Raw genomic sequence first — 19,645 nt, forward strand, 5'->3', positions numbered from 1 at the left:
CCACACACACACTGCTCACGCCATACACGGGACCATCGCTCCACACACACACTGCTCACACCATACACGGGAACATCGCTCCACACACGCACTGCTCACACCATACACGGGAACATCGCTCCACACACACACTGCTCACACCATACACGGGAACATCGCTCCACACACGCACTGCTCACACCATACACGGGAACATCGCTCCACACACACACTGCTCACACCATACACGGGACCATCGCTCCACACATGCACTGCTTACACAGTATACGGGAACATCGCTCCACACACACACTGCTCACACCATACACGGGAACATCGCTCCACACACGCACTGCTCACGCCATACACGGGACCATCGCTCCACACACGCACTGCTCACGCCATACACGGGACCATCGCTCCACACACGCACTGCTCACGCCATACACGGGACCATCGCTCCACACACGCACTGCTCACACCATACACGGGAACATCGCTCCACACACGCACTGCTCACGCCATACACGGGACCATCGCTCCACACATGCACTGCTTACACAGTATACGGGAACATCGCTCCACACACACACTGCTCACGCCATACACGGGACCATCGCTCCACACATGCACTGCTTACACAGTATACGGGAACATCGCTCCACACACACACTGCTCATGCCATACACGGGACCATCGCTCCACACACACACTGCTCACGCCATACACGGGAACATCGCTCCACACACGCACTGCTTACACCATACACGGGACCATCGCTCCACACACACACTGCTCACGCCATACACGGGACCATCGCTCCACACATGCACTGCTCACACCATACACGGGACCATCGCTCCACACATGCACTGCTTACACAGTATACGGGAACATCGCTCCACACATGCACTGCTCACACCATACACGGGACCATCGCTCCACATGTGCACTGCTCACGCCCAGGCTTTACTCCAGCACTGGGCAGAGGAGGCTTGACTGGCAACCCTGACCGATGTCTGAACTCCTCACATCATGTGTTCAGATCCGGGCCAGGGGAGCGGAGGAGGAGATGGCTGTGCTAGCACAGGATAGTCCCATACCAGGACAGTCAGTCTGTAATGGGAACACCCTGATCAGGATGTGCAGCAAGCCCACGGTCCAGGACGGTATAAGAGATGCAAGATATGGGTGCAGTAAATACGTAATTTGTTTTCACCGCTGTACAAAAGGGGAATGGGAAAGTTTAGGAACCGCGCAGTGTCCTGCGTGGTGTCACGCCGACCACCTTGTCACAGGTACAGATGTGTTAACACCTGGTCTGATGTACTTGTCCGGCCTGGACGTGTTAGGGCTGTGCTGGTAGACAGCGAACCTGGCCACATCTCTGCCACGAACCCGGCCTGCGGTTGCTCTTGAAGACATGATGGGTGTCGGGGTCCTGAGACTTCAGCTCTGACAACACGTTGACAGCACCTAACACAAGCACAACAGAAGGGCCAAAGAGGGGAGCCCGGAGTGGGGGCAGGTCTCAGCCCTCCGGAAGGAAGGGGCAGGAAGCGCTGGTGGCCTGGTGCAGTGGATGCTGGGGGGGCCGGGCTCGCGCCCCGTCCCCAGGAGGGCACAGAGCAAATGCAGAGCGAAGCAAGGCTCCGCGTGCACAGATGCAATGCCCGGCCATGGCTCACAAGGCGCGTGAGTCAGCTCATGGGTGTGCCGGCGGATCTGGGTCCCGCGTGTGACCTGACTCACATGCTCACCTCCACCTTCCACTCTCGCCAGCACAGGCGAGGCTGGGGCAGTTTCCAAGGCTGCTAATTAGGTTAATAACCTCGGCCTTGTTTACTTCCCAGCCAGGACAGCGTTCCTGGGTCCAGTAACAGTCCACGTCTCCCAGCGTCCCCCAGCCGGCTGTTAGGATGCTGCCCCGAAGGGGACCCTCTGCTTCGGTGTTAGCGCGTGGCCCCTGAGAGGCCATGGCAGGCACCGATGCAGGCAGGAGACAGATGTGCCACCCTCACCCTAGAAGAGGATGCTGGACTCACACCTCTGGCCACTCTCTGCAGCGAAATATCCCCAGACCAAATGGGTGTCAGCGCCCAAACATCCCTTTTTACACCTCGCTTCTTATTGCAGACAAATGCAAGGGATGCTCTAGGCCAACACACATCAGCGCAAAGCAGGAAGCATTGGCCCATGGGGCAGGCTGTTTCCCCCTCCACCGGCGCAGGATTTTTCCCTGGGGTCCTGGTTCAGTTCAGTCACCCTGCCTGTGTGCCCAGGCGAGGCTGCAAGCACCCGGGTGCTCAGGACCACGCAGCAACCGGCACCGTTCAAACACCCCCCCTCGTTTTTCTCAAGCCTGCGTCTCTCGCGGTGACGATTCCCTTTTGCACGCAACCTTATCGCTCTCATTTGCTCCCTAGACAACTTCACAAGACGCAAGGCAAGACTTTGCAGACTTACACCACCATCATTTACATAGCCTGGGCTGGTTTCGCTTTGATGAGAATTTTATTAGGCTTTGGCTCATTTTCCCCCACCTTCGTAACATGTCTCAGCACATGTCTGAGAGGCAGTGACCTGGCCTCATAGGAAAATTGCGTTCAACGAACCTGATTGAACGAGATTAATTTTTTAGTTTCACTGAAGCCAGCCAGCTTGCGCTGGTGAGATCTGTCGCAGGCTCTTCCTGCAGTCCTGCATCGCGTCTCACCAGCTGGCCTGTCTCGGGGTGGTGTTTTGGGGCGGCCTCGGAGAAGCTAACTGGTGCGATGGCAGCAAACGCCGTCCTGTCCCGGATGAGGCCGCCCGAATCCTATTGCATTGCACATCCTCATCGGCCTTCCTTTCCGCCTTGGCGCATCACACTCACCCGATTCGAAGGTCATTTGTCCTCTAGCAGTGGTTTTCAACCGGTGGTCTGTGGGTCCGCAGACTGTCGAAGCAGTCCGTGAAGGATGACTACGATCCATCAAAACTATGTGAATACCCACACGGACAATTCAAAAGGGTCCGCGCTGCCACTCAAATTTTTTTAGGGGTCCGCAAATGGAAAAAAGGTTGAAAGCCACTGCTCTGCAGTACAAATTATGTCCTTCGGGTCCAGAGGTTTAGGCGGGGATCATCTCTGATTTCACTGGGAGGGTCGTCTGTTTTCAGTCCCTGCCCTTCCGTTGTAGCTGACGGCTTTCAGAGCCCCCCGCCCCGTCTCCGTGGCTGAACCAACCCTAAAATAACTCTTCCTCTTGTCTCCAGCCCTCAGAGGTGGTTTCTGACATGCAAGGGCTGTGAATCAGCAAACCCTCATAGGAGTTGCTCCACTGACTTCAAAGGAGCAGAGTAAATTGGACTGATACTTGGCACCTCCAAGCTCAAAGGATCCGGCATGCCCATTTTATGGATGATGTCTCTATAGGAAAGTATCAGCCAAAGGTCACATGGGAAGTAGGTGGAAGAGCTGGAGGTAGACCTGATGGCCCATCCTGTGCTTTCACATTGCCACCCAAGAGAAGAACGGGGCCATGACATACTTTTGCATGTCAGAAGGACTGAAAAACACCATAGCTGAAATAGTTCCCAGAGGAGTGTCGGCCCGTCTGGCTTGGGACTCTCCAGACAGATGTGAAAAAATGTCACCCCGATGTGTCTCTCGCCATATTTAGACTCACAGCAAACGACTGGTTTTGCTGCTGCTCCTTTCTCCCGGCGTGATTCACTTCGTACCTGTCCATTAATGCCAGCTCGTCGCATTGTAAAACCTCGCTGCAGGCGATCGGTGTGGGCCCGCACGCTATGAAAATTACTGGCCGCCCCACTGAATCACGGCTCCCTGCGCTCGCCCTTGTCGCGGCTCCAGGATGCGGTGCAAGAAAGGGGATTACTAATTGTGGAGCAGATTGCAACCTCGAGCATGCCACTCACGTAATTAACCCCCTCCCCCCATTTTTTCCCCCGAGCTTGATGTGGCCAGGGCGGCGTTCTTCGCGCTGAGGCATTCCTGCGACACCGGCAGAGGCAATGATGCCTTTGGGAAGGAGGCAGGAAGGCGTGTCTATATAAGCGGGTGGCGAGGCGGGTCCCTCAGCACTCTCCGTGGGCTGAGGCAGCATCCCGGGACCGGAGATCAGCCACTGGCACCATGGAGGCCATGGGCATCTTGCTGCTGCTGAGTCTGGCTCTTTTCTCTTTCTCCGCACGTGAGTAACGTTTTTTCCTGCAACCGGGGTGGAGACCGGCCGGATGAGTCTTCCCTTCTGGGCAGGGGGTAGGGGGAGACAGTCGAGAGGAGCACTGCAATCATCCCGGTGGTCGTTTCGATGCGTCGGGGTGTCCCTGCCCCTCCAGCGGCTCCTGAGGGTGAATCGGGTACGGAAGGGCTCGCCAGGCGTGGAGACAGCAATGGCACAGCGCAGGTGTTGAAGGCCAACCTCCAATATCTGACTGCGAACACCGGTGCCTCCAAAAACCTTCTTCGGAGGGTTAGACTCCTCCGTTGGGAGCCAGCAGAGCTGCCGGGGCTGTATTGCAAGCCTTGCAGCATTTGATGGCTTCCTTATAACCCCGGGCTGTGGGCGTCCGTGGGAAGAGGAGCATCTCAGCTTTCATTTATTAAAACCCGTAAACTTCTAACCCTTCGCTTAGCGGAGGAGAGCTGGAAAATGGGCTGCGGTTGCCCTTAACCACTCAAAACACAGAGGACACATCCAAGGAGCTGAGTGTAAATCTGCCTGGTGTCTCTCCGTGATTTGGGGGGGCAGACGTCTCATATCTGAAACTGGAGTTAGCAATAGTGACGTGACTCGTGTCCGGCTAACTCGGCCCGGGCCCAGGCTGCACAGGGCTGCTTCTCACCTCCCGCCTGCAGCCCGAGCGGTGTCTGCAAACCTTTTTGCAGCGGGCTCATGCGGGTGACGGATGCAGCTGAGAGGATCCCAAGCTGCCTGAGGACAAAAGAGACAGGATGCCTCGTAGAGAGGATTTGCTCGGAAATCTGCGCCCGGCTCTAATTAAGATTTAATTGGGGTGCAAGAGGCAGGCGCGCGCGGCTGTCCCTGCAGAACCAGGGACCAGCGGCTGTGGCCGGCGCAGGTGTCGGGCAGCATCGTCCCCGAGCGCGCCGCAGCCCCGTGGCACGTCTGTGCCGGGCACTTCGTTTTGCTCATTCGGACCTCGGTTGTGTCTAGTTATGAGCCTCAGCTCGCGGCCAGTGCCGCCCACGCCAAACAGCAGCGAGGGGAGACGTGCTCGGGGCTGGGACTGGCCTGGGTAATGAGGCTGGGGCAGGTGCTGAAGGGGGCTAGGTATTTCGAGGCACTGGGGGGGGCAGGGGATGCTGCCAGCCAAGGGTGCTGGGACTAGGGTGTCTCCCTCTTCTTGTGTCCCCTGCTCCTCTCCTGCTCAGATCTACCGGGTGTGGACAGAGGCTGCCGGCAAGTCCTGGGAAAGAGGATCTCGCCAGCCCTTCCCAGATACAGGAGAGTCCATCCCAGCTGCCGGCCTGACACGTCTGTGTCGCGTGAGCTGACGGGCCCTCGGCAGCCCTGGGGTCGGGAGGGTGCCTGACCTAGGGCCCCACGTCAGGGCCGCACGACTCGGGCTCGGGTCACCGGAGATGGTCCCGTGCCTTAGTGCGCGTCTGAGCTTTTCTTCCCAGAGACCAGGGGGCATCGGCAGGGCAAGGCTAGAAGAATCAACCCCCCGGTCCCGTTTGGCCCTCGTTAGATCCTGGAGAACAATTCAGGTGGCTGATCTCCACCCGCGGGGCCCCGCTGCGCGAGACAATAACGCTGCGTGGGCCAGGGTGAATGAGTACCTCGCCTCGCCTCGCCTCGCGGCCCGTGCCGCTGCTGCAAACGTCCTCTCTCTCTCTTGTTCCAGGCGCTGCCAGCGACGAGGAGAACCAGGTTAGGGCCGCTGATCCTATGCAATGCTTTGCTCTTCCTCCTGCTCGAGGAGAAGGGGTCTTTGCAACCATGTTTTCGGCTCTTAGAAGATCATTTTAAAAGGGAATGGGTGGAGCTGGGTGGTTCCCACGCTGGGGGCAGTGCCAGCACCAAGGCGATCCACGCATGACATATGGAGGGCGACATATGGAGGCCAGGCACGGATCACAAAATCCCGTGCCAGGGTGGGTGGGTGGAGGTGCGACTTCTCGGGAGCCTGGTCAATGCTTGCAGCATGGCCTGAGCCAAAAGGTGGTTGTAAGAGGTGATCAAAACTGGCCTTGCCTTGCTGTTGTTTCGGAGACGTCTACAAGCCACCGCTTGCTTTTCCTTCAGGTGCAAAGGCATGGAGCTGGGGCGCGGGCGAGGCACTGGGCTGAAGAGCTGGGCCAAGGGGGGAGGCACCGCTCAGGCCGGAGCATCAGTGACACTTCCCTTCCTGCGCGACTTCCCCCAAACAGGGCTCCGGTGGGCTGCGATGCCCATTGCACCGGGGAGAAGGGGGCTCTGCCGTCATGGCCGTTGAGGCAGAAAGGGTAGAGTGAGCGAGTGAACATCTTGTGAGAGCCAAGGAAGGGAAGAAAGGGATCCTAAAGGGCATCTACCGTTGCCTCTTGCAGATTGACTGCAGCCAGTTCAAGGACTCGGGCACCTACTGCACGCGGGAGTCCAACCCCCACTGCGGCGACGATGGCAAGACCTACGGCAACTTGTGCACCTTCTGCAAGGCCATCGAGTAAGTGACCTGGAGCAAGGACAAGTGGGGCTGAGCTGAAGGCCGGGCATTTGGAGCAAAGGGCCGGGATCCATTCGGCTTCTGCTCGTAGGGGCTAGTCGATCCTTCCTGCAAAGTGCGGTGATCCCTCACCTGCCAGAGGAATCCAGCTTGCTCTGGCCGTCCCCCGGCTGCCGCGAGGCTAGCACAAGGCCTGGGCATCAAGGCCTCCCCCCAAGCCCTGTTTTGGGGCTGCTCCTCTGCAAAATCTGGAAGGGAAAGTCAAAGCAGGCCAGCTTGCCTCAGATCTTCATGAAAGCATACTTAATTGAATTTAATTGCTGCTGGGGGGTGAGCTGAGTGCTGGGATCCCACCTGCTCGTGCAGGTTGACCCTGCGGTGCCCGCCCCAGATGCCAGCGCCTTCCCCCGAGGCCCGAGGAGCCGGCCAGCGTCAGAGCAGGCAGTTCCTGCCCTGGCAGCGTTGCGGTGCCCGTGCCGCGGGGACAGACCTCTCTAACCTCCGGCTGGACCCGCGTCTGTCTTGCAGGAGAACCAGGGGGAAACTTCGACTGCACCACATGGGGAAATGCTGAGTCCCCGGCCATGCCAAGCGTCGGTCTGCTTTCACTCTCCATGCCCAGGGCCCAGATCCCTGCTCATCTCACCCTCGCTCTGGGGGCGACATTGCCTCCAAGCTGCTTGCTCAATAAAGAAAACTCAGCACAATCCTTTGAGTGTTTCCTGTTGCTATAATGCACAGGGCAATGCTAGAGAGCGGTGTGTAGCTCAGGCGCTCAGAGCACCAGGTCGTGGGAGATGGCTGGGCTATGTCGGTGTGTCTCATAGGACTATGAGAACATGGAGATCCAGAGAGACTGCTTCACCCTTAGCTAATGCCCCTCTGAGGGACAGGACGGTGCCCTGAGGAAAGCCTGCTCTTGGGATGAGAAACAATGCGTCTCTGCTCTGCAACAGACTTCCATGTGTGACCTTGGTCATGTCACCTCGGTCCAGAATCACCAAGGTCAGAAGGTGCCAAATCCCCTTGTACTTCAGTAGGAGTCAGGGGCCTAAAGACCTTCAAGGACCTTGCCTTCCCTTCCCCTGTGCTTCCCCTGTGCCGTGTGGGGAGAAGAGCCGAGGCGTGCTGGGCTGGGAGAATAAAGACAGGGCCGAGTGTGAATGGCCATGAGTGACGACCGGCTTCTGCCCAGCAGCTCTGGGGAGAAGGAAGAAACGGGTTCCCGAATGGAGGGAGTTACGCCTGATGACTCCTCGCTGGGCCTGGTTTGGAGGTAGAGGACCAGGCGAGAGCCGTCTCTTCTGCAGGTGGAGTCTGTGCACCCCTGTGCGGCCTGCCCCCTCCCTGGAGAGCAGCCCCAGAGCCTCCCAAAACCTCCCACTGCCTCGAGCTTGCAGGAACCCGAGTGAGAGGGTCACTTCCAAAAAGAGCCCTGTTTCCTTCTGCCTGGGAAAGCTCCTGGTTTGGTGGCAGGAGACGGCAAAGTCTTGCAAGCCAGTGCTTGCTTTCTGGAATCATGCCGTCTCGGGCAAACCAGCACGCTGCTGGAAGGGGCACCACGTTGCACGTGCCAGCTAGTAAAATAAAGGCCCTGGGTGGGGAGACAGCCAGCTCCTCTCGCGGCTCCCTCCCCGTGCACGAATGGACTTGTGGGCCAGGGCTCCCACCTCCCTCCTGCGCAGAACATGGCTTGGCTTTCCACTGCTGCAGGAAAGAGCAGCATTGCCCATCGCCCCCCCCCCCCCCCTCCCCTCCCTGCAGGGCGCACGGGCGGGTGGGATGCCCAGCCGCTGGGCGCTGCTTTCCGGGGGTCACATTTCTGCCCAGCCCAGCCCAGCCGCCTTCTGAAAGCAGCTAAACCTGCAGCCCGAACGAGCCCGGGTGCGTGGCCCGAGCCCATCGCGGGCTGCCCCTGCCATGGACTCGCAGGGGGTTACTGAGGTGTTGCAGTCCCGGTGCTGGAAACGCAGCAGCCAGGAGGTCCCAGCACCGATCGTGTCTTAAAGAACAAGCACGGGTCAGGTTTAGGGGAAAGATTCAGCCAGGTTTACTGTCGACAAGCACGGCCCTAACACGTCTGGGCCTGACAAGCACGTCAGGCCGGGGCTTGACGCATCCGTGCTGTGACAAGGTGGTCAGCACAACTCCGCGCAGGCCGCTGCGAAGTTTCTGTACTTCCCAATCCTCCTCCTGTACGGTGGTGAAAACAAATTGTGCCTTCACTGCCCCGTATCTTGCATCTCTGATACCGTCCTGGACCGTGGGCTTGCGTCACATCCTGATCGGGGTGTTCCCATTACAGACCGACCAACCTGTGCTGGCGCAGCCGTCTCCCCCTCCGCTCTTCTGGCCCGGATCTGAGCGCACGATGGGAGGAGTTCAGGCATCGGCCAGGGTTGCCTCCGGTGGCTCAGCCCCAGGATGTATTTGCTCTGTTTAGCCCTTTGCAAGGGCCGGGAGGAGGAGCGCCCCAGGCTTCACCTTCAGCCTAGTCCTGCGGCTTTGCCTGCCCGATGCTCAGGCACACAGGCGGAATCGCCCCCCTGACGGGAGGAGCTCGAGTCAGTGCAACATCCAAGCAACTAATGGGTATAGTGCGAGAGGAGTGTTGCACACCGGGACCTGAGCGCTGCCCCGACTCCAGGTGTCCAAGCTGGCCTGTCCTGGGGACGTCTGGCCACACACATAATCCATCGCGCTCCTGGCTCCTCAGCAACCCCAGCTTTGCCGGGTGGGTCAATCCCCTTCCAGGACATGGCTCAGTCGTCGAGTCCTCCCACCGTCCCCCTTGCATCGTGTCTTCCGGTACTGCCCGGCCGAGAGGACTCGTGCTGTGGAGCCGAGCCTGCCGGTTGCCTTCTCCAGGGCCTCCCCGTGTGCTGCTGGGGCAGGCTTTGAGCTGCCCAAGCAAGGCAGGGGCACCCCGCACCCCCACCCCGGGGCACGAGCTCCCATCCCGTGCATGCTGCAGGCTGACGGGGGCAGCCGGTCCTGCAGCCTCAGCGTGGGGGGCTGCTCGAGTTTGCAGCTTGGGAAGACGTCAGGCCGAGACGGGACACGGCGCAGCCACGAGCGCGGCTGCAGGGGCCCTACGCCCTGGCGCCTCTACCCCGACACTCGTGCTGCTCCGATCGGGAAAGCCCTGGCCGGGCGCGGGGGACGCGACTTCTTCACGGACCGCAAACAAAGAGGCAGGATTCTGCTGCAGGCAGTTTATGGATCAAGCACAGCAAGAGGAGGCCTCCGATCGCGGGGCTCGGGATGTGCGGGGAAGGCAGGGGTGGGGGCGCACGGCCTACCGGACCCCTGGGCCCGGGAGCGCGGATGCATTTGCGCAGCAGATGAGGTTGCACGTCGTCCTCACCGGCGGGGACGCGCCGGGGAGTGGAAGGGCATCACCTCTCCACCTCGCCCCGCTAGCGACAAGGCCCCCGGTAGTTCACCTGGACTTTCCTAGGGAGAGAAACACCATGACATCAAAGCCACCCCAGGGACCTCTGCAAAAGGGGGCTGCCCAGTGCCTCCACAACCCCCAGTAAGCCAGGCAGGTTGGCTTTTGAGCTTGTGATAGCCCTGGCAGGGGCCAGCGTGCCGTGTAGGGAGCGCCGAGGGTCTGCTGGGAAAGGCCGGGGGGGGCAACACTTCCCCCTTGCTGGGGCAGGGAAGGAGCCGGGGCGGCAGAGCGTGAGCGCCCCAGGGTCGGGGTGGCTGCGGAGAGGGGCTCCTCACGGGCAAGGGCATGTAGGCGGTGCCGAGCGGTGCTGCACTTACGTCTTCGCTGCCTGAAGGTAGCAGTCGTTGGGATACGTCTTGCCATCCGTGCCACAGACAGGATCGTAGACCACCGGGCACGCCGTGTCATCGCCGTCACACTGCAGAGGCAACGAGGCCGCTCTTACCCCCGCTTGGCCCGGGGGGCTCGGCAGCACGGTCCTGCCCGCTGCCTCTGTGCCGTGTTCAAGAAGCTGGGGACGAGGAGCTCGCTGATGCGCGTGGGGCCGCGCTGCCCGGCCCCTGCCATGACCACGTCTTCGTGGCCCCCAGTTCCCGCGGTGCGGTTACATCCCCGGGGAGATCCGCCGGGGGCAGCTGCCTCCGATGCACGGATGACGCTGAGCTGAGCGTTGCTGTCTGGGCTTAGGGATCCCCACCACCCCTGCCCCTCCTGGGCTGGGAACTGCTGGCCGGGCGCTAGGCACTTCGCCCCAACCCCAGGGAGGGGCAAGGGTCTGGGGAAGAGGGTGTCAGGGCCTCAGTGAGGTCTGCAAGGACTGCACCCATTTACAGCACCGAGGCTGGAAGCCCGAGGCCGGCACTTACCCTGCGGCCGGGCTGAGCTGCAACCTCTGCAACAAAACACAAAGGGCAGAAATGAGGAGGGAGCCGTATCGGGCCAGGCCCCCGTGGCTCTGCCTCTTAACACAACTGCATCCAGCTTGCATCGCACGTGCACATGCATGCACACCTGCGTGCACACACGCACACAGTCTGTGTCTCTGGTTCCCGCAAAGGAACGTGTCCTAAAGGAGCTGGCCCTGACTTGAGTAATGGGGACATCCGGCATCACCCCGGCAGGGACCCGAAAACAACAACTGTCCCCTTCAAGCTCCAGCTCGGGCGGCAGGGGTCTGCGCCCCGTGGCCCCTGCACAATGCTCAAGCCAGTCCTGGACCGATGCGTCCTGTGCCACGGGCGCTCTCCGCTGTCCCAGCCCCGGGCCAGGGCAGCTCTCCCATTGCAGGGATCAGCAGCCCCAAGTTTGGGGTCCAGGCTCCCCTGGGAGAAGCATTTCTAACCCACGAGAAGGTGTAGGTGGGACTGACCCTGCCCTTCTCCAGCGTCCTGGGTGCCGGAGCTGGGGCTCGGCGCGGGTGGGTGAAGGGGACTCACCCGAGGAGAAGCAGAGGAGCGCGATGGCGAGGAGCACCAGGGCTCCTGCTGCCTTCATGGTGCAAGCCGCCCGGTCTGCCCAGAGGTGCTGCGCCCAGCAGCTGCTTTGCCGGCAAACCCCGCGGCCCTGCACTATATAGCGGGTGCCCAGCACCCACCTTCCCCATGAATGTGTCCAAACTGGTTGTTGATGGTTTGGGAAACCTGGAGAAATTCCTCCTGTGTTGTTCTGTCCTCAGCCTGTTCTTCCAGAAGCTTAGCTGAACAAATAGGTCACACCCCTAATTTGGTGACTGAGGTATTAATTAGGCAGGCTGAGCTAACTGCAGCATCATGGAGCAGTGGATGCTCTCTGCTGGGTCCCTCCCTGCTGAGCAGCCTGTAGCCTTGCCTCCCATTCCTGTGCCATCATTTGCTGTCCCAAGGCATCGGCTGTGCACCTAATGGCCTCTCTCCAGCCAGGGGGGCCCGGTGGGCCTCAGCCCCTTTCAAGACAAGACCCTGAGGCCTGTTCCCAAGGACAGAGCACGCACCACGCACCGCTGATTGAAAGCCCCGGTGCAATGAAGGAATCTGAACTCATGGTGGAGGTGACCTCTTTTATTAGACCAACTCGAGTTTGGCAAAAAACCCCATTCTTGCAAGCTTTAATTGCAATTAAAGAAACTTCTTTTGTTGTTGCAAAAATCTAACAAAAAAGATCACCCCTACCACGAGTTCGGGGTCCCTTTGCCTTAGACCAGTACGGCTGCAGCCTGGAGATCTGTTGCAAAGAAAGCATCGCAGCCTTGCGAGCTGCTCCACCGAGATTCATCTGTGGGAGGCCGAAACCCGGGGCGAGCTGTGGCAGGCCGTGGCCTCCACGCGGTCTGCTCTGCTTCCGCAGTCCAGCCACAGGCGCAGCCTGACAGAGAGCGAGGGGCCCCCGGCTGTCGGCCCACCGCCCGGCAGGGGCTGAGCTGAGCACACCGCCGCCAGGCGGGTGCGGAAAGGGCCACGCTGCAAGGGCCTGCCTCAGGGCGCCGCGTCCCGGGCCGGGGGTCCGCTGCACAGTGGGGGCGCGGAGGGGCTCCTCGGGAGCAAGGAGGGCAGGCTTGGCACCCAGCATCGTAATGAGACCCTTGGGAAAAGCCGCCCCTGCATCCAGGTTTCACTGGCCCAGGGCCTCACAGGGCCGGAAGCAATGCCCACAGCCTCTGCTCTGGCCCTGCCGCTCTTCCCACTAGGGAATCCTTCCTCCGCCTTGTTGGGATGCTGCTTGGCTGCGCTCGAGCCCGCTGCCTGGTCTCTGCCTTCTGTGGCGGGAAAGAAAGCGTCCCCGTCTTCCCCGTGGCAGCAGCCCTCCGAACGCCGACGCCGCTCTCGTGCCCCCTGCACCTCCGGCGCTTCCGGACTCGGGGCACCCTTTCCTCCTCGGGCTGCACTGCGACCCGTCCTCATCCCCATCACCAGCCCCTCGCCGTTTCTCTCCGTCTTCCCGCCCGTGCCTCAGCTGAGAGGACTCTGGCTTTACAGGTAACCTTGTGGGTGTGTTACTGATAAAAGCAGCAGAAACAAGTCTATAGCCCAACCTTTTATTTGCTTGCACCTTAAAACACGAGAACAAATATTAATCCCCAAGTCTACGTGACTGCCTGTGCCCGTGACAGCGCAACGTGGATCTCCCCTGTGCCGGCTGCGGAGACCCCAGCGGTGGCAGGAGGGCGGCACAGACGGGCAGCAGGTCTGCTGGAGTTGGCTGAGTTCTCCAAATTGCCCTCCAGCCTATGCCAGCACGTCTAGACGGCCAGTGCCGATTCTCTAATAAATGACCTCTGGCTGGTTTTAGTTAAATGCTTTTGTTTCGCCGACACTTTTGGAACGGGACTGAACCAGCTCTCTTGTGGACTTGGAAGGTGTCACTTCATTGGGATTTATACCCCTGGGAAAGAGGGAGGGTTTCTTATCTCCTTTCCTCCCTACTGCGGACCGCTGTTTATGCTTCTTCTTAACCTGACTTTATGGTCTTCTCGGGCAAGGCTGTTCTTATTTTTACAAATTATCTGAGCATTTTAACAAATCTGGCTATCTATACACACACATATGTATATACATACACACACACATCTATATACATATACACATACACACATATATATACGTATTTATATGTGTGGGTGTGTTTGTGTGTATATATATATATACATACATACACATATATATATCTATAATAGCAAAATAATATCTAATACATTTGGTTACATCAACCACTACTACACCTATTTTAAGATAAAGCTATGACAGTATATATGGATTATTTAGTGGATGGTCCTTCCTTATCCCCTTCAGGCCTTATGCGCTGTTTAATTGTGTTCGATGGCTTCCAGATTAGTTGTCACATCTGCAAAGGCTGACACTGCGGTCACTCAGAGCAAGGCTTTGGGTCTTCAGCTTAGCCTAGACCCCTTGAAAATGGCAAGGCTGGCAACAGCTTTCCCCACCCGTCATAACTCATAACTGTCCTTCCAAGGAGACACATGAAGCTCAGGTTTTGGAGACTGTCCGGGACGGGAGTGCGCATGGCCAGACGTCCCCAGGACAGGCCAGCTTGGACGCCTGCTGCCGGAGCCAGGAGTGGGGGTGCGATCCTTTGCAGCGCTGAGTCCCGGTGTGCGACACTCCTCTCCCACTACCCCCATTCCCGGCTTTGGGTGAGAGTCACTTGGATTTTGCACTGACTCAAGCTCCTCCTGTCAGGGGCTCGATTTCTCCCGTGCCCCCGAGCGTCAGCCAGGCAAAGCCACAGGCCTGGGCTGAAGATGAAGCCTGGGGCGCTCCTCCTCCCGGCCCTTGCAAAGGGCAGATGTGTCCCGGGGCTGAGCGGGGGCCATGGCATGTAGCTAATGCACCTTTGCTGGTCTCCTGGACTCAGGGATGAACGGAGGAGATGCATTTTAGTCCCCACCGTAAGCTTTCTCTCTCGACCCCCGCTTCTGCCTCTACCCCCTCACCCCTTCACGCAGCATCAGGAGGGGAAGAGCGGCTCAGTCCTGCCAGGGGACGGGCAGTTCGGGTCCTGGCGAGGTGTCGCCCAGTTTTGTCCCAGGCCCAAAACACAAGGAGCCTTTCCCCCGACTCAGAGACTCCCGCCAGCCGTGGGTCACACCGTTAGGGGAGGCTTCCTGATAGGCTTCAGCCTCAGTTTCCCTTCATGCACTCGCACCCAGGGTTGCGATCCCATTGTGTTTACCATGCATGGATCTACCCAGGGTTTGGGGTCCGAGGCACAGGTACGTTCCCCACCCCAGGGAACTTGCACTGGCAATGAGGGCAGGAGGACAGACGAGGAGCTTGCAGGAGTCCTGACGGCTGGGGTGGGAGGAAGGACTGGTGCAGAGGAGATTTTGAGGCTCCAGGATTGCACACTCATCACGCTGGCTCAGTAGAAGAAGCCATTAAAAGCCCTTGGGGCCACGCGGAGGCCACTGCCCGTGGCTCTGGGCGGCAGGGCAAGGCGTGCTCTGAAGCCGAGGGAGGTGTGCAGGGGGGTCCCTGTGCTGACTGCAGCCCAGGCGCGTGCGTGCCCGGCTCAGAGGCAAAGGCCAGCAGGGAACACGTTGGAAAGTCAGCCTGGTGCTGGCTGTCACGTGTGCAAACCGTGTGCTGGTGTGTCAGTGCCAGTCTCCCGTGGAGCCAGGTGTGGCGGGTGGCCGTGTCCCGAGATCAAGGGAGAGCCACGTAAGCAGCCCCCACCGGACGGCAGCTTTCCCGGCTCGCCTCCATGCCTGGAACCGGCCCCCGCCGTGCCACTGGGGTACGGATTAAGCCCTGGTGCACGGGGGTGCAGGTCCGCCGTCTCCTAAGCTGCGCTCGTGCCAGGGCTCAGGCTGGCCTGCAGGGCCCAGGAGTAAATTCGCGGCTAACGAAGCAGGTGCATCGATCACTGACCTGCTCAGCAAGCAGGCCCCTGCAGGACCAGCTGGCTCAAGGGCAGAGCCTGGAGGAGCTCCTCGGACCTCAGCCTGTCTAGCAGGGACCTGGCCAGAGCCAGACCTCCTGCAGCCACCAAGGGACGGGGCTCCCCCCGGCGCCGCGAGACCACCGCTCCCTTGCGCCAGGCCTGGGTTAGTCCTAGGAGGAGGACGAGCCTCGTGAAATGCAGGAGCGGGAGCACATGAGCTGCACGTACAGGAGAGCTGTGCGGGCAAACAGGGCTTTTTAAAGTCACCCTCTAGTTCCCCCCTCGCTGAGCCACATTCCTGCAGGAAGGGGCCGGCCCCAGCCCCTGGGCAGGGGCGCGCTCCCGGCACGCAAGGACAGCTCCGAGCGGCCGATCTCCACGGACAGGGCTACTCCCCGCAGCGGGGGCAGGCACAGGAGCTCCAGCCCCGAGTCCCAAAGTCTCCCCATCCCCGGGGGCCTCATGGCACGGCCTGGCTGCAAGCAGCAGGGAGCAGTCGGGGGTCGAAGGGAAGCCCCCAGCCATCGTCCAGCGTGCAGTGCCGATAGCAGGGGAGTGCTGGCCCCCCGGCACCTGCCCGATGCATCTGCTTTGGGCACCCTGCGCTGGCACCTGCGCCGCTGGGGCTTGCTCCCCTCCCGCTGCTGCGCGAGCTTGCAGGGAGGGCCCAGGCGGCCCGGCGAGGACACCTAGCGCCTGGCACTCAGGCTGCACGCCCTGCCTCGGGCTCGCGCGGCCCGGCTCTTCTCCCAGCTGCAGAGAGGTGGAGGAAACGAGCACGACACGGGCTCTGCTGCATTGGTTTTATTGCACAAGCAAAGGGCAAGAAGGGGCTGGGTGGGACACACCGGGTCTCTGTGCAGTGGGGACAAGTGGGGCCTCTAGGCCAGGCAGCCCGGGGGCAGGGAGCAAGACGGCGGGGAGGACGTGGGCGCCGGGGGGCAGCCTGGAAGCTCAGGAGTCATGCAAGTCGTCGTCCTGGCAAGGTCCCCTGTGCCTCACGCGGATGGCGCCCGAGCTTTTGCTGGAAAGCAATGCAAGGCAGCGCTGTGAGCACCGTGCCCGTGTGTGGAGGGGGCGGCAGATCTCCCAAAGCCACCCCCGGAGAGGCCGGACCGGCCCTGGGGGTCGCGGGAGGCTGAATGACGATGCCCACGAGACGCCGCGGCGCACGGGGATGGCTAACGTTTGCACCCAGCGCGCTGGGCCGTGGTTTAGTCCCCTCCCGCCATCGGGGTGGACCGCAGGAGCCAAAGCAAGCTCCAGGCCTGGCCTGCTCCTCGCCACGCGGCTGCGGCGGTGCCCAGGAGCTCGGCTCTGGCAGCGCCGCACGGGGGACGCAGGCGTTTTGGCACTTACCGGTTCCGCGCCCTCAGATAGCAGTTGTTGCGATACGTCTGGCCGTTCGTGCCACACACCGGGGCGTAGATAGCCGGGCAGTTTATGTTCTTCGTCGGGTAATCGTCCTGCCGAGGCAACGGGAGGCTCCTTACAACCACGCGCCGGCGCGGCCGAGCCTGCTTTTGGCCCGGTGATGCTAGCAGCGCCGGCGGCCTGAGCAGGGCCACGCTTCGCGGGTGCAATAGGTGGGTCTCTCCGCCCAGGCACGCAGGGGTGAGGGAGGGCTGTTGCCTCCGTGGCCCAGAGCCGCCGGCTGCGGGTTGCACGCTCTGCCCTGCTCCGTCAGGCCCTGCTGCTCCGGGTCTCCCGCGCGGCCTGCTCGTCCTTGCGCTGCCGCGGCGTCTTCTGCGGCGCCTCGACGGAGCAGCGGCCATCCTCTCCCCAGCTAAGGGGCCCCTTCTCCTCCCTCCATGCCCCTCTCCGCCCCAGACAGGTCGCGCCATCCTTCGACCTGCAGCGTGCAGCCCCATCCCCGGCCTGGGGCTCGGGGGCAGAGCGCCAGTCCCTCCCGCGGCCCCCCGCCGGGCCCCGGGGTGCGGGAGGCAGGGGTGCGCGGCCGGGCGGAGGGGAGGGGGGGCTCACCTGGTCGTCCTGCCCCGCAGCACCTGGAACAGAAGCACAGACACGAGTGACCCGGTGCTGGAGGGCAGCGGGGCGGCGGGTGCTGCTTCCTCAGCTCCCCCTGGCTCTGGGAAGGCCTCTGCCCTGGTGCCGCTCGTGTACCTGGGGGACCTCTTGGGCACGCACTCGAGTGTGCATGCGTGCGAGCGGAGAAGCAGCTCCGTGCACAAGGCTGGAGGCTGAGATTCACGTTAGCAACCCCCCGGGCAGGCTGTCTCGAGCACACAGCGCCGTGCCGGGCTTTCCTCCCCACGGCGCCGCATGCTCTGCAGGATGCGATGCAGAGAGCGGGGTCGGAGCTTGCTCCCAGCTGCTTTGCTCTCAGCGCCGGGGTGCTGAGCACCTTGGCAATGGGGTGCCTCTGGCGTCTGTGACAGCCCCTAGGGATGGCACCAGCTCGCCCCGCAACCAGATCCCGAGGAACGGGATCGTTGCTGCAGCACTACCGGCCACGAGCCAGCCGCGCACGTTCGCTCTCCCCCCGGAGGCGCAGATCAGCGCCCGGGAGCAGCCGTGCCGGCATCTGGCCTCTGGGACCAGCAGCAGCAGGGCCCTAAATGCCTCCTCGCAGCAGGCTTGTGAACACGGCCGCGGTCCTACCGTTACCGGCCCCAAAAGTCACCCCTGCTTCTTGCAAAGAGGCACCTGCTCCTAAGCGCGGGGAGTGAAGGACCAGCCCCAGGCTCTGCCCGGGTGCCAGCAAACAGACTCACCCTCCAAGTAGCAGAGGAGCCCGAGAGCGAGGAGCACGGTGACCCTGGTCGGCGTCATGGTGGAGATGGGTGGAGACTGCCTCGACTGTCCCGAGCCCAGCAGCTGCCCGCTGTGTGTCCTGCCGGGGGGAGGCCTCATATATATGGGCAGGGGGGCGGGCGCTCCGCTCAGCCGTGAACCCCTGTTGTGCGTGCAATGCACACCCCCGTCTCGTCTTCACCCTGCCTGCGTGGCTCCCTGGGTCAGGGCAACCCTCTCCCCCCCCGGCCTGCTGGGGGGTGTTTTCCGGTGCATGCCATGCTGCGAGGGCCCTCGTCTGTGCCGGCGAGGGGGTCAGCATGGAGAGGGCCTGTTCCCAACCCTCACATGCCAGGACCCACTTTACCAAGGCAGGGGTATGGGGGCTGCTGCTCGTCCCTTGGGTTGCAGGGGACGGTGGTCAACCTGCCATACACGGGACCTCTCCCAAGGGGCACTTGCACCCGAGCCATGGCCCATGCAGCTTGCTCCTGTGCCCCGAGTATGCTTTTGCCACTATAGTCCAGGCCCCGTTTGCTCGGGCAGGGGCCGTCTGCCCCAGGCACGTCCATCCTTGCCCCTGGTCTGCAGCACGTGCCAGGGTCCCTGTGCCCTGTTTCTAAATCCTGGCCAGTGGCGGTAGTGACCAGGCACCCGTCGGTCTATCTGTCTGCAGCCTGGGGAGACAGAAAGGCCCTCTGATACTGAGCCCTTTGTGTTTCCCAGCCTGCAATCACCGGGTCCATTGTGTCTGCTCTTAATAAAAGCTGTATTTCTCCCGGAATTGCTCGCACAGCTGCACTGCTGCCAGCCGGTGCAAGGGGCTCAGCTCGCTGCCCTGGACGTGGCCCTGCCGGCAGAGGTCCCACGTTGCCAGGGACCAGCTTGCAAACAGGGCCGCCCCGGGCATCGCTGAGGGCTACGGCCCAGGGACCCGCGCATCGGTGTGGGGCTGCCCCGTCTGGCCCTGCCCTGCTCCTTCCTAGCCCCCCACGGCAAGCTGCTTGCAGACTCCTCGCCGAGCCCGTTCCTGTGGGCGCCACTGTCTCTTGCTGAGCACGTCCAGGTCTCCGGGGCCTCCCGCGTCTGGTTTATCCGGTGTGACGTCTCCTGCCTGGTCGTAGTCACAGGCTCTCAGGGCCGTGGGGCTGGGAGGGACCCGGCGTGCTCGCATCCAGTCCACCCCTGCCCGAGGCAGGATCAGCCCTGTGCAAACCTGCCCAGACAAACCCATTGCCCTCCCAGGTGAGAAGCTGTGGGCAATAAATGCCCAAGGGAGCCAGTCCCTGGTTGTTCCTAAACCCCCTTTCCCCTCCCAGCCTCTTTTCAGAGGAGGCAACGATGTAGAACAGCCCCGACCCCTTCCTGATGAGTGTCTCAGAGTAGCCAGGGCTCGGG

The 19,645-nt window shown here is 61.4% G+C and overlaps 3 protein-coding genes across 5 annotated transcripts; 1 reads left to right on the forward strand and 2 right to left on the reverse strand.

The window, feature by feature from the left end:
* The first annotated feature begins 2,507 nt into the window (after positions 1 to 2,507).
* On the forward strand, positions 2,508 to 7,361 carry SPINK6 (serine peptidase inhibitor Kazal type 6). 2 transcript variants are annotated; one of them, XM_090064850.1, is made up of 5 exons: positions 2,508 to 4,178; positions 5,384 to 5,497; positions 5,860 to 5,885; positions 6,545 to 6,660; positions 7,189 to 7,361. In XM_090064850.1, the coding sequence occupies exons 1-5, from the start codon at positions 4,121 to 4,123 to the stop codon at positions 7,232 to 7,234; spliced, it is 360 nt and encodes a 119-aa protein (XP_089920976.1). In that variant the 5' UTR covers positions 2,508 to 4,120; the 3' UTR covers positions 7,235 to 7,361. The 2 variants fall into 2 exon arrangements, with proteins under 2 accessions (XP_089920976.1, XP_089920977.1); XM_090064851.1 differs by lacking the exon at positions 5,384 to 5,497 and having other exon boundaries at positions 2,511 to 4,178.
* A 1,308-nt stretch (positions 7,362 to 8,669) lies between these two features.
* LOC149856075 (serine protease inhibitor Kazal-type 1-like) lies at positions 8,670 to 11,926 on the reverse strand. 2 transcript variants are annotated; one of them, XM_090064873.1, is made up of 4 exons: positions 11,554 to 11,926; positions 10,984 to 11,009; positions 10,435 to 10,628; positions 8,670 to 10,116 (listed from the first exon to the last, which is right to left on the reverse strand). In XM_090064873.1, the coding sequence occupies exons 1-4, from the start codon at positions 11,609 to 11,611 to the stop codon at positions 10,080 to 10,082; spliced, it is 315 nt and encodes a 104-aa protein (XP_089920999.1). In that variant the 5' UTR covers positions 11,612 to 11,926; the 3' UTR covers positions 8,670 to 10,079. The 2 variants fall into 2 exon arrangements, 1 of the variants encoding a protein (XP_089920999.1); XR_016444458.1 differs by having other exon boundaries at positions 8,671 to 10,116; positions 10,435 to 10,535; positions 11,554 to 11,787.
* A 4,429-nt stretch (positions 11,927 to 16,355) lies between these two features.
* On the reverse strand, positions 16,356 to 19,374 carry LOC149856076 (serine protease inhibitor Kazal-type 6-like). The gene is made up of 4 exons (XM_090020619.1): positions 18,229 to 19,374; positions 17,477 to 17,499; positions 16,853 to 16,959; positions 16,356 to 16,517 (listed from the first exon to the last, which is right to left on the reverse strand). Exons 1-4 carry the CDS (start codon positions 18,365 to 18,367, stop codon positions 16,448 to 16,450), a joined length of 339 nt encoding a protein of 112 aa, XP_089876745.1. The 5' UTR covers positions 18,368 to 19,374; the 3' UTR covers positions 16,356 to 16,447.
* Positions 19,375 to 19,645: the final 271 nt, after the last annotated feature.

The sequence above is a fragment of the Crocodylus siamensis genome, chromosome 10 (assembly GCF_052110815.1).
Source record: "Crocodylus siamensis isolate JL-2025a chromosome 10, ASM5211081v1, whole genome shotgun sequence".
Taxonomy (NCBI): domain Eukaryota; kingdom Metazoa; phylum Chordata; order Crocodylia; family Crocodylidae; genus Crocodylus; species Crocodylus siamensis.